The sequence below is a fragment of the Symphalangus syndactylus genome, chromosome 17, assembly GCF_028878055.3.
Source record: "Symphalangus syndactylus isolate Jambi chromosome 17, NHGRI_mSymSyn1-v2.1_pri, whole genome shotgun sequence".
In the NCBI taxonomy this organism is placed as follows: domain Eukaryota; kingdom Metazoa; phylum Chordata; class Mammalia; order Primates; family Hylobatidae; genus Symphalangus; species Symphalangus syndactylus.
Window position 1 is genome coordinate 14,406,576 of NC_072439.2, and position 25,738 is coordinate 14,432,313.

At 56.7% G+C, this 25,738-nt stretch overlaps 1 protein-coding gene across 17 annotated transcripts in view; it reads right to left on the reverse strand.

Moving 5' to 3' along the window:
- Nucleotides 1–967: 967 nt before the first annotated feature.
- DPP9 (dipeptidyl peptidase 9) overlaps nt 968–25,738 on the reverse strand; it is a 49,357-nt gene continuing 24,586 nt past the window's right edge. For 6 of the 17 annotated variants that reach the window (XM_055250422.2, XM_055250427.2, XM_055250423.2 and 3 more), the window contains 12 exons: nt 23,765–23,865; nt 20,052–20,229; nt 19,328–19,490; nt 17,048–17,127; nt 15,709–15,861; nt 14,895–15,030; nt 11,450–11,595; nt 10,487–10,633; nt 9,305–9,457; nt 8,524–8,666; nt 5,601–5,712; nt 968–2,390 (listed from right to left, as the gene is read on the reverse strand). In XM_055250422.2, the coding sequence (XP_055106397.1) occupies nt 2,298–2,390; nt 5,601–5,712; nt 8,524–8,666; nt 9,305–9,457; nt 10,487–10,633; nt 11,450–11,595; nt 14,895–15,030; nt 15,709–15,861; nt 17,048–17,127; nt 19,328–19,490; nt 20,052–20,229; nt 23,765–23,865 (1,605 nt within the window). In that variant the 3' untranslated portion in view covers nt 968–2,297. Of the gene's footprint in view, nt 2,391–5,600; nt 5,713–8,523; nt 8,667–9,017; nt 9,153–9,304; nt 9,458–10,486; nt 10,634–11,449; nt 11,596–14,894; nt 15,031–15,708; nt 15,862–17,047; nt 17,128–19,327; nt 19,491–20,051; nt 20,230–23,764; nt 23,866–25,738 lie in introns of those variants that run through there. The other 11 variants (XM_063620716.1, XM_063620717.1, XM_063620715.1 and 8 more) reach the window with 8 other exon arrangements.

Consider the following 25,738-nt stretch of genomic DNA (forward strand, 5'->3'; position numbering starts at 1 on the left):
CGCTCCTCACTTCCCAGACGGTGGGTGGCCGGGCAGAGGCGCTCCTCACTTCCCAGACGGTGGGTGGCCGGGCAGAGGCGCTCCTCACTTCCCAGACGGTGGGTGGCCGGGCAGAGGCGCTCCTCACTTCCCAGACGGTGGGTGGCCGGGCAGAGGCGCTCCTCACTTCCCAGACGGTGGGTGGCCGGGCAGAGGTGCTCCTCATTTCCCAGACGGGGCGGCCGGGCAGAGGCGCTCCTCACTTCCCAGACGATGGGTGGCCGGGCAGAGGCGCTCCTCACTTCTTCCCGGATGGGGCGGCCGGGCAGAGGCACTCCTCACTTCTTCCCGGATGGGGCGCCCGGGCAGGGGCGCTCCTCATTTCTTCCCGGACGGGGCGGCCGGGCAGAGGCGCTCCTCACTTCCCAGACGGTAAGCCCCCCCCCTTTTTTTTAAAAGTGGAAATTTCCAAAGAATGGAGCAAGTGGATAAGCAGGGCAGTCCATCCCTGCTGTTAGAAACGGAGCCCACATGCCCCACACGTTGCCAACAGGGTCTCCTGGGTGTCTTGGCTGCTGGGACGATGTGAGGAGGGCCTTGGCTTGTCGTGGTCCTCAGGGTGCAGAGTCTCATGTAGAAAAGGAGGTGTTGGCCGGGGGAGGATCCAGCGTGGAGGATGCTGTAATTTGGGTTGTGCTAAGTAAGGCTCTGGGGAGCCCGGGGGGCCAGACCAGGCCACACACGACAGCCAGAGCTGAGTCCCTGGAGACCAGTAGACCTTCCTAGACCAGTGAGGACAGGACTACCCTCATCAGGTGGCTGAAGCCATCCTCTTTGGGTCAATCTGATCAGGGCATGGTGCCCAGGCAGCCCCACCACCCCAGCAGTCCCCGCAGATGGCAGTGCCCTTCTACCGTGTCTTGTCTGTTGCCCCCCGGAAGCCCCTCCCACTCAGGAGCCCCAGGACTTAGAAGGAACCTCAGGCAGGTGACATGTTTCCATCTGGAATCGTTTAATGTGTCTACTTCTTCCACGCATAATTATAAAAGAATAAGAATCGACAAAAATATTTTCTTTCCATAATATGTAGAGGTGGTTTGTTTCTTTTTTTTTTTTTCTTTTCTTTTTACTTTTTTTTTTTTGCCCGCCCCTGGCAGAGCTCTTGGCGGGGAGGGAAGGGGAGGGGGAAAGATAACCCTGAGGTGGGGATGGTTCAGCTCCCAACCCCGGAACCCCTGGTGTGTGCGGGCCAGGCAGACACATGTGGCCAAGCGGCTGGGCTGGGGAGGGGACAGCCGCCACTGACCAGCAGAGCGTGGAAGTTTGGTGCGTTTCAGTGCCTGCCTGAAAGCTTGGGGACAGGAGGGCTGTCTACAGGTGGTGCCCCCCACGGGCCCTGGCCGCTTCCCCTGTGGGGCCCACATGACCCTCTGCTCGGGCTTGGGAAGAAATGGAGCCTACCAGGTGCTGGGTTGCAACCCCGCTGCCCGGTGTGGACCCCGAGTCTAGATTTAGGCACCCCTTGCTGTCTTTTATTTTTTATTTATTTTGAGACAGAGTTTCACTCTTGTTGCCCAGGCTGGAGTGCAATGGCGCAATCTCTGCTCACCGCAACCTCCACCTCCCAGGTTCAAGCGATTCTCCTGCCTCAGCCTCCCGAGTAGCTGGGATTACAGGCACGCGCCACCACACCCGGCTAATTTTTTGTATTTTTAGTAGAGACAGGGTTTCCCCATGTTAGCCAGGCTGGTCTTGAACTCCCAGCCTCAGGTGATCCACCTGCCTCAGCCTCCCAGAGTGCTGGGATTACAGACGTGAGCCACCGCGCCCGGCCTGTCTTTTAAATAATTATGAAAAATATCCCCTCAAACAAAACACAAACATGAAGTGGGGGAGGCTGGCGGCGGGAGACAGGCAATTACATGCTTGGGTGCTGGGGACGGTGGCTGGCCGGGCCGGGGGACTGAGAGGTCACAGGGAGCCCCAGGCGGAGGGCAGCCCGCTCCTCTGAGTCTCTTCTGGCCTCTCCAGTGCCCATCAGCGTGTGACCTCCTCCTCCCAGAAGGCGGGGAGAGGAGGGGCTGGCCCGAGACCACCATCTCTCTGTCTCGGCAACCAAGAAGCAGCGGACATAAAACCCATTTAAAAAAGGATAAAAGGCGTCGGGGCGGTGAAGGCAGCAGCTCCTCGGGGCTGGCCAGCGCGGGGCGGGACAAGGTGCCTCACTGGGGCCCGCGGGCCACTCAGTCCCTCCTGCCTGGTCCCCGCGGAGGCTGCAGCCACTTGTGCTGTGATGTGGCGGCTCCCGGTGGGCAGGCTCAGAGGTATTCCTGTAGAAAGTGCAGCAACGTGACTTCATAGTGCTCGCCCGACTCGGGGCAGCGAATACTGTGTCTCTCGTTGGGGTAGATCTGCGGGGAGACAGGAGGCAGGGCTGGGGGGCGTGGCCGGACCACCCCCGTGTCCCAGGCTCCTCCCTTATTCTGGTTCAGGGCATCCGGAAAGGCGCAGGTGCTCTGAGGTCTATGGATCTGGGTTTGAATTCCACCTCGGCTGTTGACTTGCAGTGTAACTCTGGGCTCCTCTCAAAAATGGGGTGAATCTGGACCTCACAGTCTTTGGGAGGGTTTGGTAAGACAAAGTTTACAAAACGCCTTGCGGTGTGCACTTGCACAGAGGAAAGATTTAGGAAGAAACCGTTTGCCTCTTTCCCTCAAACCTGCTGACGGGCGACCAACTCATCTCTGTGGAGGTGGCTGGGGCTTCAAGCCTCAGGGACATCTGGTGCCCTGGTCTCGAGCCATTTCCACTTTACCAAAAGGCATGTGACTAGCTCTGGGCCTTAGGACAGCTGCCTTTGAGGATTTGTGAAGCATTTTCTGAGTCCTCTTAGCGCCCAAGGGGGATCAAGCCAAGAGGCAGGCAGTAATGTGGAACTCCCCAGGCTCCAGAGACCTGGCTCAGCCAACGCCAGGCCCAGGGGTGGATCCACACGGGGGCGGGGGTGGGGTGGGGGTGGGGGAGGTGCAGGTCCTGCCTCTGGCCATGAAGGAGGGCTCTCGAGGCACTGACGGACAACCCCTATAGCTCCCCACTGCCCCCTAGGGGTTGGTAGGACCAAGGCATGAAAATAACCCCACGTTCTCCACAAAGAACCCTGACGCTGGCCGGTAGCAGGGGCAGGTTGCCCATCTATGCCACCTCCTGCCAGTGAGATGGGTTTCTGAATCATCCCCTCCTCTCCAGGCTACTGGTCCCCACCCTTGCCCATCACCCTGGGAATGCACCAAGCCACCCACTGGTTTCCCCTCCTCTACTCTTGCCTTCTTTAATCCATCCCTGGATGAATCACGAGTTTGATGACACCGTCCCCAGCCTAGACCTCTGCAAGGACTTGCCAGTCTGACATCAAGACCAGCTTCCAGGTCCTGCTGCCCCAGACACTTCAAGGGCCTACTCCTTCCCCAGCCCGGGCAGTGGCACTCCCTGGGGCAGACTCTGCTGCCCTTGCTACCAGCCATATGCACATGTTGTGCCCATGCCTTTATGCCACTCTGGGTCCCAGCTGCCTGGTTACTTTTTCCTCTTGGGCTAAGAGGGCAGAGAGAGGGTCTGTCTGGCTCCCCAGTGAGCTTCCAGACCAAGCCCAAGGCCCAGCATGTGACAAATGTGATTTGTGCATAAAGAGGGCCTGGGGCTGCCAGCCACCTGGCCCAGATGTTTTGGGGTCTTTGAAACGGAAGGTGAGGTGCACTCTATCTGTCCCACACAATGCCGTGTTCCCACCTCAAGGCCTGTCTCATCTCATGTTCCACTTCCTGTGGGGAGGCAGTGAGACAGGACCCTGGGCCCACCCTGCGTGCTGAATGCTTTTCTTTTTTCTTTTCTTTTTTTTTTTTTTTTTTTTTTTTGAGACGGAGTCTCGCTCTGCCGCCGAGGCTGGAGTGCAGTGACGCAATCTCGGTTCACTGTAACCTCCGCCTCCCAGGTTCAAGAGATTATCCTGCCTCAGCCTCCCGAGTAGCTAGGACTACAGGCGTGTGCCACCACACTCGGCTAATTTTTGTATTTTTAGTAGAGACGGAGTTTTGCCATGTTGGCCAGGCTGGTCTCAAACTCCTGGCCTCAAGTGATCCACCTGCCTCGGCCTCCCAAAGTGCTGGGATTACAGGCGTGAGCCACCACGCCCGGCCTGAATGCTTTTCTGACAGACCTTGTTTGGCCCCAGCAGCCTCCGAGGAGGCCGAATTATCATGTCCGTTTCAAAGACGGAGAAACGAGGTGCAAGGGTGAATGCTGTCCCAGCTACCTGGCCCCTGGGAGGGCAGTGGGCTCGGGTCTCAGGCTGGGAAGAGACATCTGAAGTTCCATTCCAACCCCGCCTGACATCACCCCCTGGGCTGCTTGGGATGTGAGGTGTCGGTGGGGGGCACTGCCAAGAGATCAACTCATCACCCCACAAGGCGGCTCTGCCTCCCTCCTGCTCTGCGGCCCCATTTCCCTGCTTTGTTGAAAGGCAACAGGACGCTCCCTACAGGACAGAGCATGCCGAGGCGCCCCGGAAGCAGAAATTGTCTGCAGTCCACAGGTAATAAAACCTGGCCCTCTTGCCTCCAAGATACCTCCGGAATCTCCCGCCGGAACAACTATGGACCACGTCCCACTGTCCCTCATAGGCCGTCTACAAAGCAGCCAGAGAAATGTGGGTCAAACGGCAAGCCGCCCAACTCTACGCTCTGCTCACAAGCCCGGGTCACCTCCCACTACCCTCAGTTGGAAATCCAGCCGAAGCCCCGCCCCCACGGAGGGCCCGCCCCTCTATAGCAGAAGCTCCACCCTCCTGAGGCCCCCCCTTCCTCTACAGCGGAAGCCCCACCCTCCTCACCACTGAGGCCCTGCTCCCCGACCGAGCACCACCCTCTTCACCACTGAGGCCCTTCCCCACACCGAGCCCAACCATTTACTGCAGAAGCCCCACCCACCGTAACACTGAAGCCCCGTCCCTCCGCAGAAGCTCCACCCTCCTCGCCATTGAGGCCCCGCCCATAACCATGCCCACCCCTTTGGGCAGAAGCCCCGCCCACCTAGACGGAGCCTCACGTTGCTGCCAAGGCTCCACCCACTCCCCCACGCTCCTCCCGCTCGGTCCCCCAAGCCTGGCTGGCACCACTCACTCTAGCACCATTCACTGCTGCATCCTCAGGGAACGCTTGGCCCCAGCCCCTTAGTTAAGGAGCCTCCTAGGGCCTTCTGCACTCAGCGGTTTCTTCTACGCAATTTCTCAGTTTCAAATAAAGCCCGTCTGCGGGGCAATTTCGGTAGGGGTTCCTCCCTCCATTAGGCCCGGAGCAGGGGTGGGTGTGGCAGCCCCCCCTCCCCCGACCCCGTGCTCCCAGCACCGAAGGCAGGCGGAACCCTGAGCTGTCAAGACAGGACTGATACATCAATGGCCCTGGGAGCTGGGAGGGCAGGGACATAGGGCTGTGGGGTGGGGGGCTGGGAGCCCCAGATCCCCCAGGGAGCCTCTGATTACAGTGGGAAGCCACCCCGCCCCGTCCCAACCCCAACTCCCAGGGCTCTGTCGGCTCGGGGAGGGGCCGAAGCCCCCAAGAGCCACCCACCTGGAGCTGGTAAGGTTTTCCTGCTCGGATCAGTTGGGAGACGAGGAAATTTGTGTGGAAAAAGTGCACGTTTTCATCCAGGAAGCCGTGGAGGATAAGCAGGCGGTTGGGCCTGGAAAACAGAGGGGGAAGGGTCTGAGGCCAGGGATTGTCCGCGGGGTAGGAGGGGAGCGGATCACAAGGTCAGGAGTTTGAGACCAGCCTGGCCAACATGGTGAAACTCCGTCTCTACTAAAAATATATTAAAAAACATTAGCCAGGCATGGTGGCAGGTGCCTGAAATCGCAGCTACTTGGGAGGCTGAGGCAGGAGAACTGCTTGAGCCTCAGAGGCAGAGGTTGCAGTGCACCGAGATCACACTGCACTCCAGCCTGGGCGACAGATCGGGACAGCGTCTCAAAAAAAAAAAAAAGATCAGTTGAGTGTAGTGGTGTGCCTGTAAGTCCAGCTACTGGGGCAGGCTGAGGCAGGAGGATCACTTGAGCCCAGGAGGTGGAGGCTACGGTGAGCTATGATCATACCACTGCACTCCAGCCTGGTTGACAGAGCAAGACCCCATCTCTAAATTAAAAACAAACAAACAAACAAACAAAAAAACCCAGGCCGGTGCAGTGCCTCATGCCTGTAATCCCAGTACTTTGGGAGGCCAAGCTGGGTGGATTGCTTGAGTCCAGGTGTTTGAGACCAGCCTGGGAAGATGGCAAAACCTCATCTCTACAAAAATATTTAAAAGTTAGCCAGGCATGGTGGTGCACACTTGTGGTCCCAGCTGAGCCTGAGGCAGGAGGATCACCTGAACTCTGGGAGGGCGCAGTGAGCTATGATCAAAAAAAAAAAAAAAAAAAAAAAATGCTGGGCATGGTGGCTCACACCTGCAATCCCAGCACTTTGGGAGGCCAAGGCAGGTGGATCACTTGAGGTCAGGAGTTCAAGACCAGCCTGGGCAACATGGTGAAACCCCGTCTCTACTAAAGATACAAAAATTAGCTGGGCGTGGTGGTGCATGCCTGTAATTCCAGCTACTGAGGAGGCTGAGGCACAAGAATTGCTTTAACCCGGGAGGTGGAGGTTGCAGTGAGCTGAGATTAAGCCACTGTACTCCAGCCCAGACGACAGAGGGAAACTCTCTCAACAAAACAAAACAAAAACCCACCTAGGTCTGCTGCTCTCTGTGGTCTGGAGTGTGGCCTGGGCTACTGGTGAGGCCAACACGCAGCCTCACCAGAATTGGCTGCCCTAGCCCTTCCTGTCCGATACGGGAGCCAGTGGCCACACGTCGCCATTGAAATTCCGGTTTACATTCATCCAAATTAACTGAACTTATAAACCCATTGAGAGAGAGCACAGATCAGTGGCTGCCCCCGGACAAGGAGTGACTGCTAAGGAATGGGAACAGGGTTTGACGCTGCAATGCTGGAAAGGTTCTGGAACCACCGCAAATGCACCGAGGGCTGCTTTAAGGTGACTTTTAGCTTCTGTGAATTTCACCACAATAAATTATTATTATTTTTTGAGAGAGAGTCTCGCTCTGTTGCCCAGGCTGGAGTGCAGTGGTGCGATCTTGGCTCACTGCGACCTCACCCTTCCAGGTTCAAGCAATTCTCCTGCCTCGGCCTCCTGAGTAGCTGGGATTACAGGTGTGTGTCACCACACCTGGCTAATTTTTATATTTTTAGTAGAGATGGGGTTTCACTGTGTTGGCTAGGCTGGTCTTGAACTCCTGACCTCAAGCGATCCTCCCACCTCAGCCTCCCAAAGTGCCGGGATTAGAGATGCGAGCCACCGTGCCTGGCCTATTATTATTATTATTATTGTTTTTGAGACAGTTTCTCTCTGTTGCCCAGGCTGGAGTGCAGTGGCATGATGTTGGCTCACTACAAACTCTACCTCCCGGGTTCAAGCGATTCTCCTGCCTCAGCCTTCCGAGTAGCTGGCATTACAGGCGTGCACCGCCACGCCCAGCTAATTTTTTGTATTTTTTTGCAGAAATGGGGTCTCACCATGTTGACCGGGCTGGTCTCGAACTCCTACCTTAAGCAATCCTCCTGCCTTGGCCTCCCAAAGTGCCCAGGTAGACTTCTTTTTTTTTGAGTCGGAGTCTCGCTCTGTCGCCCAGGCTGTAGTGCAGTGGTGCTATCTTGGCTCACTGCACGCTCCGCCTCCCGGGTTCACGCCATTCTCCTGCCTCAGCCTCCCATGTACCTGGGACTACAGGCGCCCACCACCACACCCAGCTAATTTTTTGTATTTTTAGTAGAAACGGGGTTTCATCGTGTTAGCCAGGATGGTCTCAATCTCCTGACCTCATGATCCGCCCGCCTCAGCTTCCCAGAGTGCTGGGATTATAGGCGTAAGCCACCACGCCTGGCCCATGCCCAGGCAGATTTTTAACCCCCTAGGTGACTGCATGGGACTGCAGGGAACGTTTTCTGGAGATGTGCCAGAAAATGGGAACACTGTTTTCTCTCCATCAGAGAATAAAACCCATGTCAAAAGCATAAAATGGGACATCTGAGCTGGTCCCTGGCCCTGGGGACATCTATGTCCGGAAGCACAAGACAGAGGCTGTGATGGGGCCTCCGGCAGGATGCAGCACAGGGGAGTCGGGGAGGCTTGCCTGTGAAAAGCAGTGACTCGAATTCCCTCATCTTTCCCAGGGCAGGGCTGGGAGCCTCCTTCCCCAGACAAGCATCCCCGGGTGCCCCTTCCTGCAAGGTGCAGTGAGGAGGGAGGGTGGGCTGGAGGGGACTGTGAGGCACATGCAGGCAGATGCCACCACAGGAGCACAGAGGGGAGGTGGGAGCATGGCCTGAGGCTCCCTGGGCGCAGCCAGCTGGGCAGGAGGGCACCCTGATGGAGACAGCTGGTGCCGGGTTGCAGGAGAAGCCCTGGGGAGGAGCGCAGGGCAGGGCGGCGGCCTTACTCATTAGGCAGCTTCTCCACGTGCAGGGCCACGGAACCCGCCTCATAGCCATGCTGGTTGTTCTCAGGGACGTCCATGTAGCGCTCAGTGTACCCTGTGTCGTAGGCCATCCAGACAGTGACCGGGGCGCCCGCGATGGCCACCTGAGGGACACAGCAGACAGATGGGGGCAGAGAGAGAGAGAGAAACAGGCGTCGGGTCCTACAGCCAGCATCAGCCGCTGTCCCGGGGCCGCCCTGGAGCCCGTGAGGAGCGCTCATGCACACGGGGCCAACAAGGGAGGGGCCCTCAGACCGCGTGGCCCCCGTGGATGGTGCGTGGCTCAGGGGTGGGCAGGGCGCCACAGGCGGGCAGGTGCGGCCCCTCCCCGCCGCCGCAGAGGGCCAGGTCCCACTGCCCGTCTGCCTCCTCCTCCTCCTCATCGCCGCCGCCCCGCAGTGCCCTGACTGCCGCCGGCCTGGGGCCCCCCCGCCGCTCTGCACACCATGCCCCACCTCTGCCCATCCGAGGCCGGGGTCCCGGGCTCAGCCTCCCACAGAGAGCTGCTGGCGGGGTTTTGTGCAGCCGGATGCCATCCTGCGGTCGGCGGTGGCGGGCAATGAGGAGGGGGGCTCGGCCCCGTGGGGCTGCTGCAGGGAGAAACAGCCACGTGGCAAGGCCCCTGCCGAGGCGCCTCCCCGGGGGGTGGGCTCCGGGTGGCGCGGGCGGTGGGCGAACGCGGCGTAGATGGGGAAGGGGGCAGGGAGGGGCGCGGCTGAGGCCGGCCAGGGATGGGACCCACCTTGAACACCTGGGGCTTGTGGATTAGCCCCATGAGCGAGAGGAAGCCCCCGTAGGACCAGCCATGGATGGCAACTCGGCTCAGGTCGATGAAGCCATATTTCTCGGCCACAAATTGCAGGCCCTCTACCTGGTCCTCGATCTCCACCTGGCCCTGAGGGATGAAGCCGGGCACCTCTCAGTGGCCTCCTCCCGGTATTTCCCTCCCCTGCAGTGACACCTCTGCTCCTTTCAGGGCGTCTCTCCCTCTTGGATGAAAAGTGGCTCGCTGGCAGCCCCCTGTCCCTCCAGGCCCTGCCAACCCTGCCTGCTATCTGGGGGTGGCTGGACAGATCCAGCAGCCATCCTGCTCTGCCACCACCCAGGTGAGTGGCTCTGGGAGCTACATCCCCTCTGAGGGCCTGTTTGCCCATCCCTAATAAAGGGACATTAACAGGAAAAGGAACCATTTTCCAGAGGGCACGAGGAAGAAAAAGACAGGGGTGCCCAGGCGACTGAGCCACGGGGCCCACTCATGTGAATGGGATGAGGAACCCTTATAAAAGGGCCTGATGAAGGGAGGTCACACCTTTTCCGCCCCTTGCAACCCCTCTGCCGTGTAGGAGGCAGCACAGGGCCCCTCTGGAGGGTTTGCCAACCAGGCATCCTTGTGGGAACAGAGAGTAGCCCTCCCCGACACAGCCCTGCCTTGGCCTTGGACCTCCCAGCCTCCAGAACTGTGAGAGATTTTCCTTCTTTATAAATCCCCAGGCTGTGGGGTTTTGTTCCAGCAGTGCAAAGGGGCTGAGATGATCGCCATCACCACCGTCGTCATCGCCACTGTTGGCACAACTTCCATAGCCACCGGCCCTGTCCAGCCCCGCCCTTGGGAATTCCTGCAGCCCCGGGCAGTCCTGCGGTGTCTGGCTGCATCTGGGTTGCAGCCTCTTGAGTTCTGTGTGCTCAGGCACTAGGCAGCATGAACAGATGCCTCTGTCCCTGCAGGGCGCAGCCCAGGGCTGAGCAGCAAAGCATACGTCCCCTTTTGTTTTAAAAGGCCACCTCATTGAGCCTGCGTCACCCCAGCCAGAAGTGCCCTTCTGCAGGTGGTATTCCAGAGCCGCCCCCAAGCCCCGCACCCACACAGCCCAGGGCTCCCTTCCCGAGACTGGAAGGACCCAGAGCAACTGGGAGGAGTTGTTACCATTTGGTTTTTCAGGGCCCCTTCGAACCGAAGCCCTCGCTGACAGGAGCCCCTGCCGTCAATCACAACCACGGCGTAGCCCAGGGAGGCCAGCGTGTTGAGCCGCAAATACTTGATGCCTTTGAAGGAGTTATTCACCAGCTGCACCTGTGGGGAGGTGAGGGGCAGCAGTCCAGCAGGAGATGCCGGGCAGGACGGGCCGGGAAGGGGAGATGCCAGCGGGCTGGGGACCGGGCCGGGCTGGGGCCTTAGAGCCTAATGAAGGCACCTGTGCCCCGGAGGCTCTGGATAGACACCTGGGAGTGACAAGGCGGGAGGGGCCCACACTCGGGACCTTGCTAGGAAGAGGGAAAGGCCCCTGTCAGGCTCTTTCTCAGCTGGGCCACTGCCCCAGTCCTGCCTGGAACAACCATGCTGGCATGATGGACATTGGGGTGGCTCATTCTCTGGTGGGGCCATCTGGGCACTGCAGGGTGCTGAGCAGCCACTCCAGGCCAGGAGAACTCCCAGTGGTGATGAACCACAAAGTACCCAGACATCGCCCTGCATCCTTTTTGGGGACAGAGCTGCTCTGGGTAAGATGTGCGCCTAAGATGGTCCACCTGCCAATCTGCTGCCTACTCCTGACCCCTGCTCCAGGAATTGGGCCCAGGGCCCATGGCCACCTCTGTACCAACCTGGAGACTGGAGGGCTTCCTAGAGGAACAGGGGAGAGTCAGTAGGCGGAGGGGGAAGGAGAGGCCGTCCAGGAAGGGCGGGGAGCATGCAAACGCGCACAGAGGCAGGAGAGTGAGGGGCCCCAAGGACCCTGTGTAGTCAGGGCAGGCGGGGTGGTTTGGGACACCAGGCAGGTGGCCGGGGAGCCTCCTCTGGTTGACCATTCTACAGCTGGCGCTTGAGTGGGGATGGGGAGTCCTCGGGTGGATGGTGGGGTTGGGGCCTGGGGAGCATGTGTGCACCCACCTGGGGGCCTCCATACACAAAGAGGACGGTGGGGTGCTTTTTCCCTGGCTGCAAGGCGTGGGGTTTGTAGATCATGCCGTAGAGCCGCACATCCGAACGCGTGTGGAAATGGAAGATCTCTGGAGGCACGTAATCCGGGGGACAGCCTGCGGGAGACAGGGCGGCTATCTGGCTGCCCAGGGAAGCCACATCTGGCCAACACCCTTGTTCTCCTGCCCACCCCAAGCCTCGGAGGGTGGACCAAAGCACCCCCTCTTTTCCTGGGCTTCCCGAGAATTGATAATTGAAAAAAACATTTTTTAAAATTAAAATAAGATTTGTACAGTTTTTGTAGAGATGGGGTCTTGTCTCCCTGTTGCCCAGGCTGGTCTCAACTTCCTGGCCTCAAGCGATCCTCCCACCTTGGCCTCCTGAGTAGGGTCACTGCTATTTTTGCAAAGCAACAGTGGTCGTCCAATTAAGATGGTGGAGGTTTTTCCGTTTTTTTTCTTTTTCTTCTTTTTTTTTTTCTCAAGACAAAGTCTTGTTATCTCGGCTCACTGCAACCTCCGCCTTCCTGGGTTCAAGCGATTCTCCTGCTTCAGCCTCCTGAGTAGCTAGGATTATAGGTGCACGGCACCACGCCCAGCTAATGTTTTTGTATTTTTAGTAGAGATGGGGTTTCACCATGTCGGCCAAACTTGTCTCGAACTGCTTGTATTTTTTGTTTTTTTATTTTTTGAGACAGAGTCTCACACTGTCACCCAGGCTGCAGTGCAGTGGCACAATCTCAGTTCACGGCAACTTGCACCTCCCGGGTTTGAGCAATCCTCCTGCCTCATCTTCCCAAGTAGCTGGGATTACAGGTGCTCGCCACCACGCTTGGCTAATTTTTGTACTTTTAGCAGAGATGGGGTTTCTTTTTTTCTTTTTTTTTTGAGACGGAGTCTCGCTGTGTTGCTCAGGCTGGAGTGCAGTGGCGCAATCTCGGTTCACTGCAAGCTCCGCCTCCCGGGTTCACGCCATTCTCCTGCCTCAGCCTCTCCGAGTAGCTGGGACTACAGGCGCCCGCCACCACACCCAGCTAATTTTTTTGTATTTTTAGTAGAGACGGGGTTTCACCGTGGTCTCGATCTCCTGACCTCGTGATCCGCCCACCTCGGCCTCCCAAAGTGCTGGGATTACAAGCGTGAGCCACCGCGCCCGGTGAGATGGGGTTTCACCATATTGGCCAGGCTGGTCTCGAACTCCTGTCCTAAGGTGATCCACCCACCTCGGTCTCCCAAAGTGCTGGGATTACAGACGTGAGCCACCACACCCAGCCATCGAACTCCTGACCTCGGGTGACCTGCACACCTTGGCCTCCCAATGTGCTGATTACAGGCGTGAGGCACTGCACCTGGCCCAAAGTTTTTTCTTTAAATAAATGTATGTAGGTAAATTTTGGTGGGGCAATTTATAGGAAGATGAGTAAAGGGTACTACAGGTCTAGGGGTAGCAAAAGTTTACTGTGGAGGGCCAGATAGCAAATATATTGGGCTCTGGGAATTGGGCGTGGCGGGACACATGCTCTGTGCCGTGTCTCTGTGTCATCTGCTGCGGTAGCGCTAATGCGGCCACAGACCACAGAGGGACTGCACATGGCTGGATTTGGCAGCAGTTGGCCTGCTCTTAATGCAGGCAGTCTTCAAACGTGGCACAGATTGGGAGTTTCAGGAAACAGTGCCTCATTCCCCAGGGCACTGAGGTTCTGGTCTCTGCCCCCACTGCTAGGCTGGGTGCCCTGCTGGGCCCCTTCCCCTCCCTGACCCATCTCCTCATCTGAAGCCAGGGACCCAGCTCCTGGCGGTGTCGGTGCGGACAGGAGGGTGAGGACTGGGCTCTGGAGGGAGGCCTGGGATCTGTTTCTGCTCAGGGGTGAGGGCATCACAAAATGCTTTCCAGCCCACGGAATACTCTGCATATGCTGGAAATTCGTTGTGTCTAGAATGTTCTGGAAACCCACCAACACGGCAGAGACAGGGCCAGGGTGGGTTGTCCTTGTACTGAGTGATGCCTGGGAGCCCAGCAGTGTGCTGACCTGCTGGTTTTCATCCTACACTCTGTATATACAGTTTCATTGATAAAGAAACACTTCATGCGGATACGCTGACGTGTGTAACGGAGCCAGCACTGGAACCTGGAGTCATCAATGCAGGGTCCTGGCCAACCTCCAGGTTCTGGGCAAGGTGTCAGGTTGTCTCATTTCCTGAGGCCCCCCGTGACTGACCCCTTGCTCCTTTTCCTGATAAAGGCCTCGGAGTGTCGGCTCTGAGCAGGTGCTGCTGTGGGCGGCAGCCTCTGGGCACGGGACACCATAAAGGGCCCTCTGCATGCTGCTGTGGCCAGGACTCCAGGGTCCTGGAGAAGGTGAAGTGGAAAGCCTGATAACCACGGCGGGTTTCAAACCAGTGTGGGTGGACTCTGGCATCCCGGCCACCCCTGCATGGACCACCACTGTTCAAAAAAAATTTTTTTTTTTTTTTTTTGAGACGGAGTCTCACTCTGTCGCCCAGGCTGGAGTACAGTGGCACGATCTCTGCTCACTGCAACCTCCACCTCCCAGGTTCACGCCATTCTTCTGCCTCAGCCTCCCGAGTAGCTGGGACTTCAGGCGCCCACCACAACGCCCGGCTAATTTTTTGTATTTTTAGTAGAGATGGGGTTTCACCGTGTTAGCCAGGATGGTCTCGATCTCCTGACCTTGTAATCCGCCCGCCTCAGCCTCCCAAAGTGCTGGGATTACAGGTGTGAGCCACCGCACCCGGCCCAAAATGTTAATTTTTAATTTTTCTTAGAGTCAGGGTCTTGCTCTGTTGCTCAGGCTGGAGTGCAGTGGTACAATCACACCTCACTGCAGCCTCCAACTTCTAGGCTCAAATGATTCCCCCCACCTCAGTCTCCTGAGTAGCTAGGACTACAGGTGCATACTACTACACCCAGCTAATTTTTAACATTTTTGTAGAGGGGGTTCTTACTATGTTGCTCAGGCTGGTCTCAAACTCCTAGGCTCAAGCAATCCTCCTGCCTTGGCCTCCCAAAGCATTGGGATTACAGGCAGGAGCCACTGTGCCCGCTGATGAAAATGTTTACTTGTCACCTGCCCACTACCCTGGGAGCTCCCAGTGACAGGGTCTGTGTCTCACTGGTTACCATTTTGGCAGGGGGTTGGCACGGAGCTGCATCCCTGCCGGGTTCTGTGCAGTCCAGCCCTTTACTGCAGCTCGGACCCAAGACTGTCTCGGACAGCAGGGTCTGCTGCTTATGTCCTGTGACGAGTTCCCGGATGCCTGGAGGGGCCTGGGTGCTGTGGGAGGCAAAGCAGTCCGGCTCCAGGCCTCTGACTCTTACCCCAGCATGGGGCCCTTGTCTTGTTTTACAGCCAGGCAGGCGGAGGCTCCCGTGGGGTGGGGCAGGGGCTACTCACTGGCTGCCTCCATCATGCTGGCCCAGAAGCGGGGCTGCTTGTGCAGGGGGTCGTCATCAGGGCCGCTCAGCTTGTAGACGTGCACGCAGGGCGGCGTGCTCACGCTGCTGTAGTGGCTGATGAACATGTCGAAGTTCTGGGGGTGGAATGGGGTGATGAGCTCCACAGGATGCCGCTGCACCCTTTCCACTGGGTGCCAACTGCAAATCCGGGGTAGCTTCCCTCCCGCCTGCCCCCATCCCTCTGCCCCTGCCTGTCACGAAACCTCAAAGCTCTACCCACTGCTGCAAGGGGGGCACCACTGCCATCACTCCATTCTGCAGAGCAGGAAACTGAGGGCGGGACAAGTCCGTCCCCCAGCCAGGGGCCCGGGGACAGTCACCAACGCCCTGGATCTGCCAAGGGCTCTGCCACAGCACAGGCCTGCACACTTGCTGCTTCCACAGCTGGCAAACTGCAGCCGACTCATGCCCTGGACTAGGGGCAGCCCTCTGCATGGCCACCGCCTGACATTCTAGAATGTTCTGAGAGGCTAAGGGCCATATCCCACTGCACACAGAGCGGCAGAGCCCAGGCTCAGCAGACAGGCACTGTGGGGCTCCACCACTTACTACCCTGCGAGTGGTGGTGGGCAATTTACTCCCTTCCCTGCCTTACCCAGGAGGCAGGGGTGGGCACCACCTGCCCCAAGGCAGCTATGAGAATGTGAGACCATGAGAATGACCCTGAGTGCTGTGCCCGGCCATCAGGGACTGCTCTGGCTGGGAGCTGCTGGATGGGCACGGGGCGATGCCATGAGGCTGGGCAGTCCCACCTGGCTCATGGAGCAGCTGTGGGAGAAGCCAGGCGTGGTGAGACGTACGATCTCACCGGCTGCCTCATAGCTGACCACGTAGAGGTGGTGCTCCAGCGGCGTGTCCTTGGTGCCCTGGAAGTACACCAGCTTGGTCTCCTCGTTGACCCAGATCTGCAGGGGACAGGGGGTCCTCGTGATGCATCCCAGATCTCCGTGGGCCCATGCCCCTCTCCACGCCCCACAGGAGTGGGCCCCATGTTCCTCGGACTGGGGACGCACGCTGTTCTCACCCAAGTCTGGCTTTAGGGCTGGAGATGAACCATCTCTGAGAGATGCGCTTATCTGGCCCCGTGGGCTGGGAGCAGCCCCTGGTCGAGCTGAGAACTGCGCGTCCTCAGGTGGGACCTGGGGCCTGCACTCCACCCCAGACGGCTCTTTCCCGGCTTGAACTGGGAGGGCCCACCAGAACCAGGTGGGAAGGCTAGGGAGGGCACCGTGCCCAAAACAGAGGCTCAGGGGAACCCAGCAGTCCCCAGCCTGGTCAGCCATTCCTCCGACCCAGGTGCTTGGGTTCAGAAGTGGCAGGGCCCTACCTTCCTGTGGGAAGCCCCAGTAGGCCCCGAAGTGGCGTCTCCTGGAGGAGCGGGAGGGCAGCCTGCACTGCGTGGAGCAGCGGGGCCCCTCCTTCACCTGCGCCGGGACACTAATGGTCTCGAAACAACTGCTGCTGCCCGGGAGTGAGCAGGCTTTGGCTGATGCCTGGAAAGGAGCCGGGAGGCCTCAGAGCGCCAAGGACGGAGAGGGCATCACCCCTGTGCCCAGGGCCTGAGAGGCCAGTGGAGGCAGCTGGAGCATGCGGTGACCAGGGACCCCAAGACGTGAAGAAACTGAGGATAAGTGGTCTCCCGGGACAGCAGGGCACAGGCTTCCACTGGGGGGCGCATCGTGCCCCCAACAAGGCAGCTGGACACATGGCCCCGGACGGCCTGCAGAGGACACGCTTCCTCTTTCAGGATTTCTAAAAGGCTTCCAATGTTTTCCTTAATTTCAGGGTGAAAGGATAAAGCACGTGAATGGCACAACGTTCAAGATGAGACAGGGAGGTGATGAAATGATTGGCTTGTGTGTACGGTAGACACCGTGCTGAGGCCTGCAAACTGCTATAAAGCAGAGTCCTCACAGATCTGTGTGCGTGTGTGCAAGCGTGTGTGAGTGTATGTGTGTGTGCGAAAATGAGTGTGTGTGTGAGAATGTGTGTGTGAGTGTGTGTGTATGCACTTGTGTGTGTGTGTGTGAGTGTATGTGTGTAAAACACACATGCGTGGAGCAGGGGAAGGCTGCAAGGAGACCCTGGTACCTTGGAGCCGTGCCTCGCCAAAACCTCCCATTCACCGCTCGTCAGAGCAATCTCTTCCTTAATAGGGCACTTAAATTCATCTGGAAGGAAAGAAAGAAGGGAGGTGAAGGGGCCTGGGAGGTGATGCAGGCGCCCAATGGCACCCAGGCCAAATTCCACCCAAGCAGACTCGCCATGGAGCCACTGAAATCCCGGCTTGCTGTGAACTCAGACGCCAGCGTCAGACCTGGCTGTGAACTCAGGCCACTGCGTCAAACCTGCCACATGGGCGAGGAAGCCTGTGGGGCCTGTTCCTGCCATGTGGATGGCAGGCCCAGTGTTTCCCATGAGAAACCAGGAGGCCCCTGGCTCACTCCTGTAATCCCAGCACTTTGGGAGGCCGAGGTAGGAGGATTGCTTGAGGCCAGGAGTTTGAGACCAGCCTGGGCAACATAGTGAGACCCTGTCTCTCCAAAAAAAAAAAAAAAAAAAAAAAAAATTAGCCAGGTGTGGTGGTGTGTGCCTGTGGTCCAGGCATCAGCTACTTGGGAGATTGAGTTGGGAGGACTGCTTGTGTCAGGAGGTTGAGGCTGCGGTGAACTATGATCACACCACTGCCACTCCAGCCTGGGCGACAGAACAAGAACCTGTTTCAAAAAAAAAAAAAAAAAAAAACCAGGAAGAGAAACCAGGAATCTGGATTTTCATTGGAATTTCCCAATTTTAGAACCCTCCAAAGGCCACATGACATCTGTGTGTGGCATGGGGGGGCGGTGGGGAGTGTGGGGGAGGAGCCAACTGGGCCCATGACCTCTTAGGACACATTAGGACTTTGTAAAACCAGACTTTTTTTTTTTTTTTTTTTTGAGACGGAGTCTCGCTCTGTCACCCAGGCTGGAGTGCAGTGGCGCAATCTCGGCTCACTGCAAGCTCCGCCTCCCGGGTTCACGCCATTCTCCTGCCTCAGCCTCTCCGAGTAGCTGGGACTACAGGCGCCCGCCACCACGCCCGGCTAATTTTTTGTATTTTTTAGTAGAGACAGGGTTTCACCATGTTAGCCAGGATGGCCTTGATCTCCTGACCTCGTGATCCGCCCGCCTCGGCCTCCCAAAGTGCTGGGATTACAAGCGTGAGCCACCGCGCCCGGCGTTTTTTTTTTTTTTTTTTTTAGACGCAGTCTTGCTCTTGTCGCCCAGGCTGGAGTGCAATGGCGTGATTTCGGCTCACTGCAACCTCCGTCTCCTGGGTTCAAGTGATTCTCCTGCCTCAGCCTCCTGAGTAGCTGGGATTACAGGCGCCTGCCACCATGCCCAGCTAGATTTTGTATTTTTAGTAGAGATGGGGTTTTACCATGTTGGTCAGGCTGGTCTCCAACTCCTGACCTCAGGTGATCCACCTGCCTCAGCCTCCCAAACTGCTGGGATTACAGGCGTAAGCCACCAAGCCCAGCCGATATTTTGTGTTTTTAGTAGAGGTGAGGTTTTGCCATGTTACCCTGGCTGGTCTCAAATTCCTCCCTATTCCTCCAACATGCCAGGAACAGTCCTGCCTGCCCCAGGGCCTTTGTATGGGCTGTGGCTCTGCCCAGAGCCATGGTGTGGACCCCTCACCTCCACAGCATGCTATCCAGAGACATCCTCATGCCTTCCCGTTGTAGAAAGAAGGCCCCTCACCCTCAAGCGTCTCGCCCGACTGCATTTCCTTCCACCACGCGCATCACACCAGAGGCAGCACCTGTTTCTGGAATACTGCCTCCTCCACTAGAAGGTCCCAAGAGCAGGGATTTTCCTTTTTCTTTATTTACAATGAACAATTCCGTCACTACTACCAACAGCAGGAGCTGGCAAATGTTTCTACAAGGGCTAGACAGTAAATCTTAGCCTTGCACGACAGTTTCTGCTGGGAGTACCCAGTTCTGCTGCTGCAGCACAAAAGCGACCACAGACAGTCTCTGTAAACAAGTGGCCGTGGCCCAGTGCCAATAAAACTTTATTTATGAACACAGGTGGTGGGCCGGATTTGACCTGTGGGCCATAGGTGGCCAACCCCTGGTAGTGCTAAGGGCCTGGCACAGGGGAGGTGCTCAGTAAATCTGCTGCCTGAATAAGCCAACAGCTGGGTGCTCTAAGCCCTGCCAGATCATGACCAGTCACTGGGGAAGGCTGGCTTCCTGCCGATCTCTGTCCCTTCTCCTGCAGGCCATGCTGGTTGAGTTGGGGGCGCCGATCAATGAACAAACAGCATATTGAACCACACATGACTAACGCGATGAGTCGACCGTACTCATCAGGCTCTGCTCACCTTCCCCGGGGCTGAAGGGCTCACTCCAATCGTAGCCCTGGGATTTTAAAACGGCGGTGACTTTGTACAAATGGCAGAAGCCAGTCTTGCATTCATTGGCACGGAGGAAGCAGAGCTCGTCCTCTCCCTCTGATTGGGGGAAGGGATAGAAGATGTCATGAACCTGTCCAGGAAGGAGACAGAAGATGCGTCAGAAGGTGTGAGTGGCCGGGCATGGTGGCTCACACCGGTAATCCCAGTAGTTTGGGAGGCTGGGGCAGGAGACTTGCTTGAGCCACGGAATTTCAGAGACCAGCCTGGACAACATAATAAGACCCCACCTCTAAAACTAAATAAATAAATTAGCCAGGCATGGCGGTGCAGGCTTGTAGTCCTAGCTACTCTGGAGGCTGAGGTGGGAGGATCACTTAGGCCCAGGAGGTCAAGGCTGCGGTGAGCTATGACCACACCACTGCACTCTAGTCTGGGCAACAGAGCAACCCTGTCTCTAATTAAAAAAAAAAAAAAAAAATAGATGAGGGGAGAGGCTCCAGTGGCTGCCAGACTCACCAACCCCCCCAGACCCTCTTCCCTGCCAGCCAGGGATGGCCAAAGCCTGAGCTCACTTCTCCACACAAGGGCAAACCCCGCTCGCCATTGGCGCTCGGCCTTCTAGGACGTGGGGGTGGGGACAGTGTGACTCCAGGGCCCAGGCGGGCACACAGCCAGTGCTTGCCCCGCTTACATTGATCCAGACGTTGGTGACCTCCTCGTACACCACATACGGCTGGACGTTCCTGGGGACGGCTCTGGCGGAGGCTAGCCGCTGCTCCTCATTTTCTGTGCTCGGGATGAACAGGGCTGGGGGGAGGAGGACGAGCTGGAGCCACTGCTGGGGCCGGTCCAGGAACATGGCCCAGGCGCTGAGGGGGAAGATGGGGGGGAAGATGGGAGGGAAGCCGGGAGCCTCAGTGGCCTGCAGAGAAGCTGGGGACGTAGCGTCCAAACCCGTGTGGAATCAGGGCTGGGTTTCCTGCGCTGGCTTCACCTGCACTTGGCCAAGTAACCCCGCAGCACACACAGGCTTCCTTCCTGGCACATGCTTAGGGGCGGACAGGATGGGTGACAAGATTTCATGATCCAAGTGTTTCGGGAACAATGGCCTAAGTCTCACAGCGGCAATCTCTAATAGTTTCTCCTCTTCACTGACTCCTCGGCCCACAGTTGCTATCCTTTATTTCATGGCTTGCTTTATTTTATTTATTTATTTAATTTTTTGAGACAGAGTTTCACTCTTGTCCAGGCTGAAGTGTAGTGGTGCAATCTCAGCTCACTGCAACCTCCACATCCCAGGTTCAAGCGATTCTCCTGCCTCAGCCTCCCGAGTAGCTGGGATTATAGGCGCCTGCCACCATGCCTGGCTAATTTTTGTATTTTTAGTAGAGATGGGGTTTCGCCATGTTGGCCAGGCTGGTCTTGAACTCCTGACCTCAGATGATCTGCCAGCCCCAGCCTCCCAAAGTGCTGGGTTTACAGACGTGAGCCACCTCACCTGACCTAAATGAACAAGTTTTAAACTTGAATTTATTTTAAGAGGAGATGTCAGTATTCTACATGGAAAAGCAGCACCTCCACACAAAGAGAGAGCAACGAAAACCAAACCAAAGGGAAGCATCACAGGGACGTAAAATACTAACTAGAGTGGTGCCTGGGCTCAGGCCTGCAATCCCAGCACTTTAAGAGGCTGAGGTGGGGGGGATCGCTTGAGCCGAGAAGTTGAAGACCTGCCTGGGCAACATGGCAAGACCTTGTCTCTACAAAAAAAAAAAAAAAAAAGAAAAAAGTCCAGGCGCAGTGGCTCACACCTGTAATCCCAGCACTTTGGGAAGCCGAGACGGGCAGATCACAAGGTCACGAGTTTGAGACCGTCCCAGCCAACATGGTGAAACTCCATCTCTACTAAAAATAAAAAAATTAGCTGGGTGTGGTGGTGCGTGCCTGTAATCCCAGCTACTCGGGAGGCTGAGGCAGGAGAATTGCTTGAACCTGGGAGTCGGAGGTTGCAGTGAGCCAAGATCACACCACTGCACTCCAGCCTGGTGACAGAGCAAGACTCCGTCTCAAAAAAAAAAAAAAAAAAATTAAAATATTAGCTGGGTGTGGTGACTCACACCCACAGTCCTAGCAAACATACATATGGCAGCAGCACGTAATATAATTCATTGTTAACATTCTATTGGAGGCATTAACAAATGCAATTAGAAAAGTGAACACACTTAGAGGCATAGGAATGCAAAAGCAAGACCCTCATCTCTACAAAAAATACAAAAAATTGGCCAGGCGTGATGATGAGTACCTGTAGTCCCCTCTACTCAGGAGGCTGAGGTGGGAGGATTGCTTGAGCCTGGGAATTCGGGGCTGCAGTGAGCTATGATCGCACCACTGCACCCCTGCCTGGGCCACACAGTGAGACTCTGTCTCAAAGGAAAAAAACAAAAAAAGAAATCCTAACTAAAGCTCATGGGCCTCCCAAAGCACTGAACCTGAATCTGTTAGAAAGAAGGCCCAGGCTGGGCATGGTGGCTCACACCTGTAATCCCAGAATCCCAGCACTCTGGGAGGCCAGGATGGGAGGACTGCTTGAGGCCAGGAGTTTGACATCAGCCTGGACAATAGTAAGACACTGTTGCTACAAAACATAAAAATATTAGCCAGGCATGCTAGCTCTTGCCTGTGATCCTAGCTACTCAGGAGGCTGAGGTGGGTGGAATGCTTGAGCCCAGGAGCTCAGGGGTACAGTGAGCTATGATTGTGCCACTGCCCTTCAGCCTGGGCCATAGAGCAAGAGCCCTTTTTTTTTTTTTTTTTTTTGAGACAGAGTCTCACTCTGTCGCCCAGGCTGGAGTGCAGTGGCGCGATCTCAGCTCACTGCAAGCTCCCCCTCCCGGGTTCATGCCATTCTCCTGCCTCAACCTCCCAAGTGGCTGGGACTACAGGCGCCCGCCACCATGCCCGGCTAATTTTTTGTATTTTTAGTAGAGACGGGGTTTCACCGTGTTAGCCAGGATGGTCTTGATCTCCTGATCTCATGATCCACCTGCCTCCGCCTCCCAATTTTTACAAAAAATATAAAAGGAAAGGAGGCCCAGCAAGTGTGTAGGGCAAGGGAAGCAGTTTTTCTGTGAAACAGGCCCAGATACAAAATACTTTCAGCTTGGTGGGTCATAGTTTCTATCACAGTTACTCAATTCTGCCACTGACAGTCTGCAAATGAGTAGGCTTGGCTGTGTGCCAACACAACTTTATGCATGGACACTGAATGTGAATTTCACGTCACTTCCATGTGTGATAAAATCTTCTGTGGATCCCCTCCCTTCTGCCCTCCAATCATTTAAAAGCATAAAGGCCGAGGCAGAGGTGGGCCAATCACCTAACGCCAGGAATTCGAGACCGGCCTGATCAACATGGTGAAACCCTGTCTCTACTAAAAATACAAAAATTAGCCGGGCGTGGTGGCGGGCACCTGTAGTCACAGCTATTTGGGAGGCTGAGACAGAAGAATCGCTTGAACCTAGGAGGCAACAGCTGCGGTGAACCGAGGTCGTGCCACTGCACTCCAGCCTAGGCAATAGAGTGAGACTCCATCTCAAAAAAATAAATAAATAAATAAATAAAAGTGTAACTGCCATTTTGAGCTCATGGGATGTATAAAAACAGGTGGACAGCTGGGCACGGTGGCTCATGCCTGTAATCCCAGCACTTTGGGAGGCCAAGACGGGTGGATCACAAGGTCAGGAGTTCAAGACCAGCCTGGCCAAGGTGCTGAAACCCCGTCTCTACTAAAAATACAAAAATTAGCTGGGCATGGTGGCGGGTGCCTGTAATCCCAGCTACTTGGGAGGCTGAGGCAGGAGAATTGCTTGAAGTCAGGTGGTAGAGGTTGCAGTCAGCTGAGATCACGCCATTGCACTCCAGCTTGGGCGACAGAGCGAGACTCCGTCTCAGACAAAAAAAAAACAGGCAGAGGCTGAATTTGCCCACTGGGGTTTGGGGCCCCCGTTTAGGGACGTGATAGAGTTCTCTCCTCGACATGGGTGGGAGGCTGAGGAGTGAGTATAGGTGAGCAGCTCTACTTTGTGACTCAGTTTTTCTGGGCCTGAGGTCTGGGGACACCTGAAATCCCCTCTGTAGGTCCTCCTCCACACTCTGGGTAACTGGATCAGCATGTCCCAGTGGCACTAACACTGGGACTCATAAGTCCAGTGTTTCATCCTCAGACTGGCTGAGGTCAGGAGGGCCCTTTGGACACTGGTCTGAGGCCTGTCCTGGCAGTTGCACTGCGGGAAGACGTGAGCAGATGGAAGGAATGGCACAGAAGGCCAGGAGGCAGCTTCAGTGGCTGCCCAGGGCCCAGGGCCCTGCAGGTGAATTCCTTGGGTTCCAGCTGGAGACACTCACTATTTGCCGTCCCGGGTCCACCCGGCCCTGGCGATGTACTCCACCTTCGGGAACAGCGAGCTGAAGGGCTGCACCAGCTCCTTCTCCTGGGTCGAGACGATCTGAAGGGAAACAGGTATGGGTCATGCCCTGGGCTGCCCGGCGCTGCTCGGAGGAGAAGGCCACTGTGCTGGGTCCCATCGTGTCCCCCCCAAATTCATATGCTGGAGTCTCAGCCCCCAGAACCCCAGAACACAACCTTCTTTGGAAATGGGGCCACTGGAGATGTACTAAGACAAGGTTGTGTGGATGAGGGTGGGCCTTGATCCGGCATGACTGCTATCTTTACAGGGGGACACGTGGACACAGACATAGAGGGAGGCCGTCTTGAGAAGAGATACAGGAAGCAACGGCCACCAAGAAGCCATGGAGAAGGAGCCACCCGCCAGCAGCTTGGTGTTGGACATTGTCAATTTCGGCCGTGTAAGCCTCCCAGTCTGTAGTCCTTTGTCATGGCCCAAACAAACGACTACACCTAACAGGGGCAGGTGGGCTGGGCGAGCCAATGGCGGCACCCCAGCGGGTGCCTGGACCCAAAGGCTCTGGTCTGGGCTGTCCCTTAGAGCCAGGTGGCTCTGGGCAAGCACAGTCCCCAGACCCAGGGCTTCCCCATGCTTAAACAGGGCTGGCATGGCGTCTCCAGGGTATTGAGAGATAGGGGACCTGGGGCTTTCTCGTGCCTAAATGGGGCTGGCACAGCATCTCTGGAGGATCGAAGGGAGAAACGGCAGCAGGGCCTCCAGCTCTACCACTTGAGTGGGTTACCGATCCCACATCCCCAAGCCGACTTGTCTGATTGGCATCACCCAGGCCCACCCAAGGACTCTGCACGTCTGAGAGTGCAAGAAGCCACTAAAACAGCCTGGCGGGGCCGGGTGCAGTGGCTCATGCCTGTAATCCCAGCACCTTGAGAGGCCGAGGCAGATGGATCACTTGAGGTCAGGAGTTCGAGACCAGCCTGGGGAACATGGCGAGACCCCCATCTCTACAAAACCCACAATTAGTTAGGTGTGGTGGTGCATGCCTGTAGTCCCAGCTACTCAAGACGCTGAGGCGAGAGGATTGCCTTGAGCCTGGGAGGTTGAGGCTGCAGTGGGTCATGATTGTGCCAGTGTACTCCAGCCTAGATGACAGTGAGACCCTGTCTCAAAAAACAAGAACAAACAAGCAAAGCAAAACCCCAGCCTGGAGGGAGGTTTCATGTGGATCACTGGCAAAGCCACTCAGACTGATCACCTAAAATCTGCCAGACTGCTCCTGTCAAGAATGCAAAAGAAAGCCGGGTGCAGTGGCTCACACCTGTAATCCCAACACTTTGGGAGGCTGAGGCGGGCGGATCACGAGGTCAGGAGATCGAGACCATCCTGGCTAACACGGTGAAACCCCGTCTCAACTAAAAAATACAAAAAATTAGCCGGGCATGGTGGTGGGTGCCTGTAGTCCCAGCTACTTGGGAGGCTGAGGCAGGAGAATGGCGTGAACCCGGGAGGCGGAGCTTGCAGTGAGGAGAGATCGCGCCACTGCACTCCAGCCTCGGCGACAGAGCAAGACTCCATCTCAAAAAAAAAGAATGCAAAAGAGGTCTGGAGAGGCCCTAATCATATTATGTCATTTTTGCAAGAGCACACAAGGGCCTTTTTGGTTTGTCCCGGCCCTTCCATCCTCTGGCGCAGGGGAAGGGAGGGTTTCTCTGGACGCCTGATGTCCCCATCGGCATCTGCTCTCCTCTGCCCCAGCCTCTTTGGCCCAGGGCTCTGTCTGCGAGTTCTCCAATGTGATGTTACTTAACTTCCTGACACCCTTCTAGGTCTTATGGGATTTGCAACTTCCGAGAGAACTGATCAATGTGGGGCTATTGGGGGTCCCCAGGGAGGGTAGGGATGTGAGAGAAGGGAGGGATATGCTGGGCTGCAGGGGGTGGCTGGGGAGGCGGGG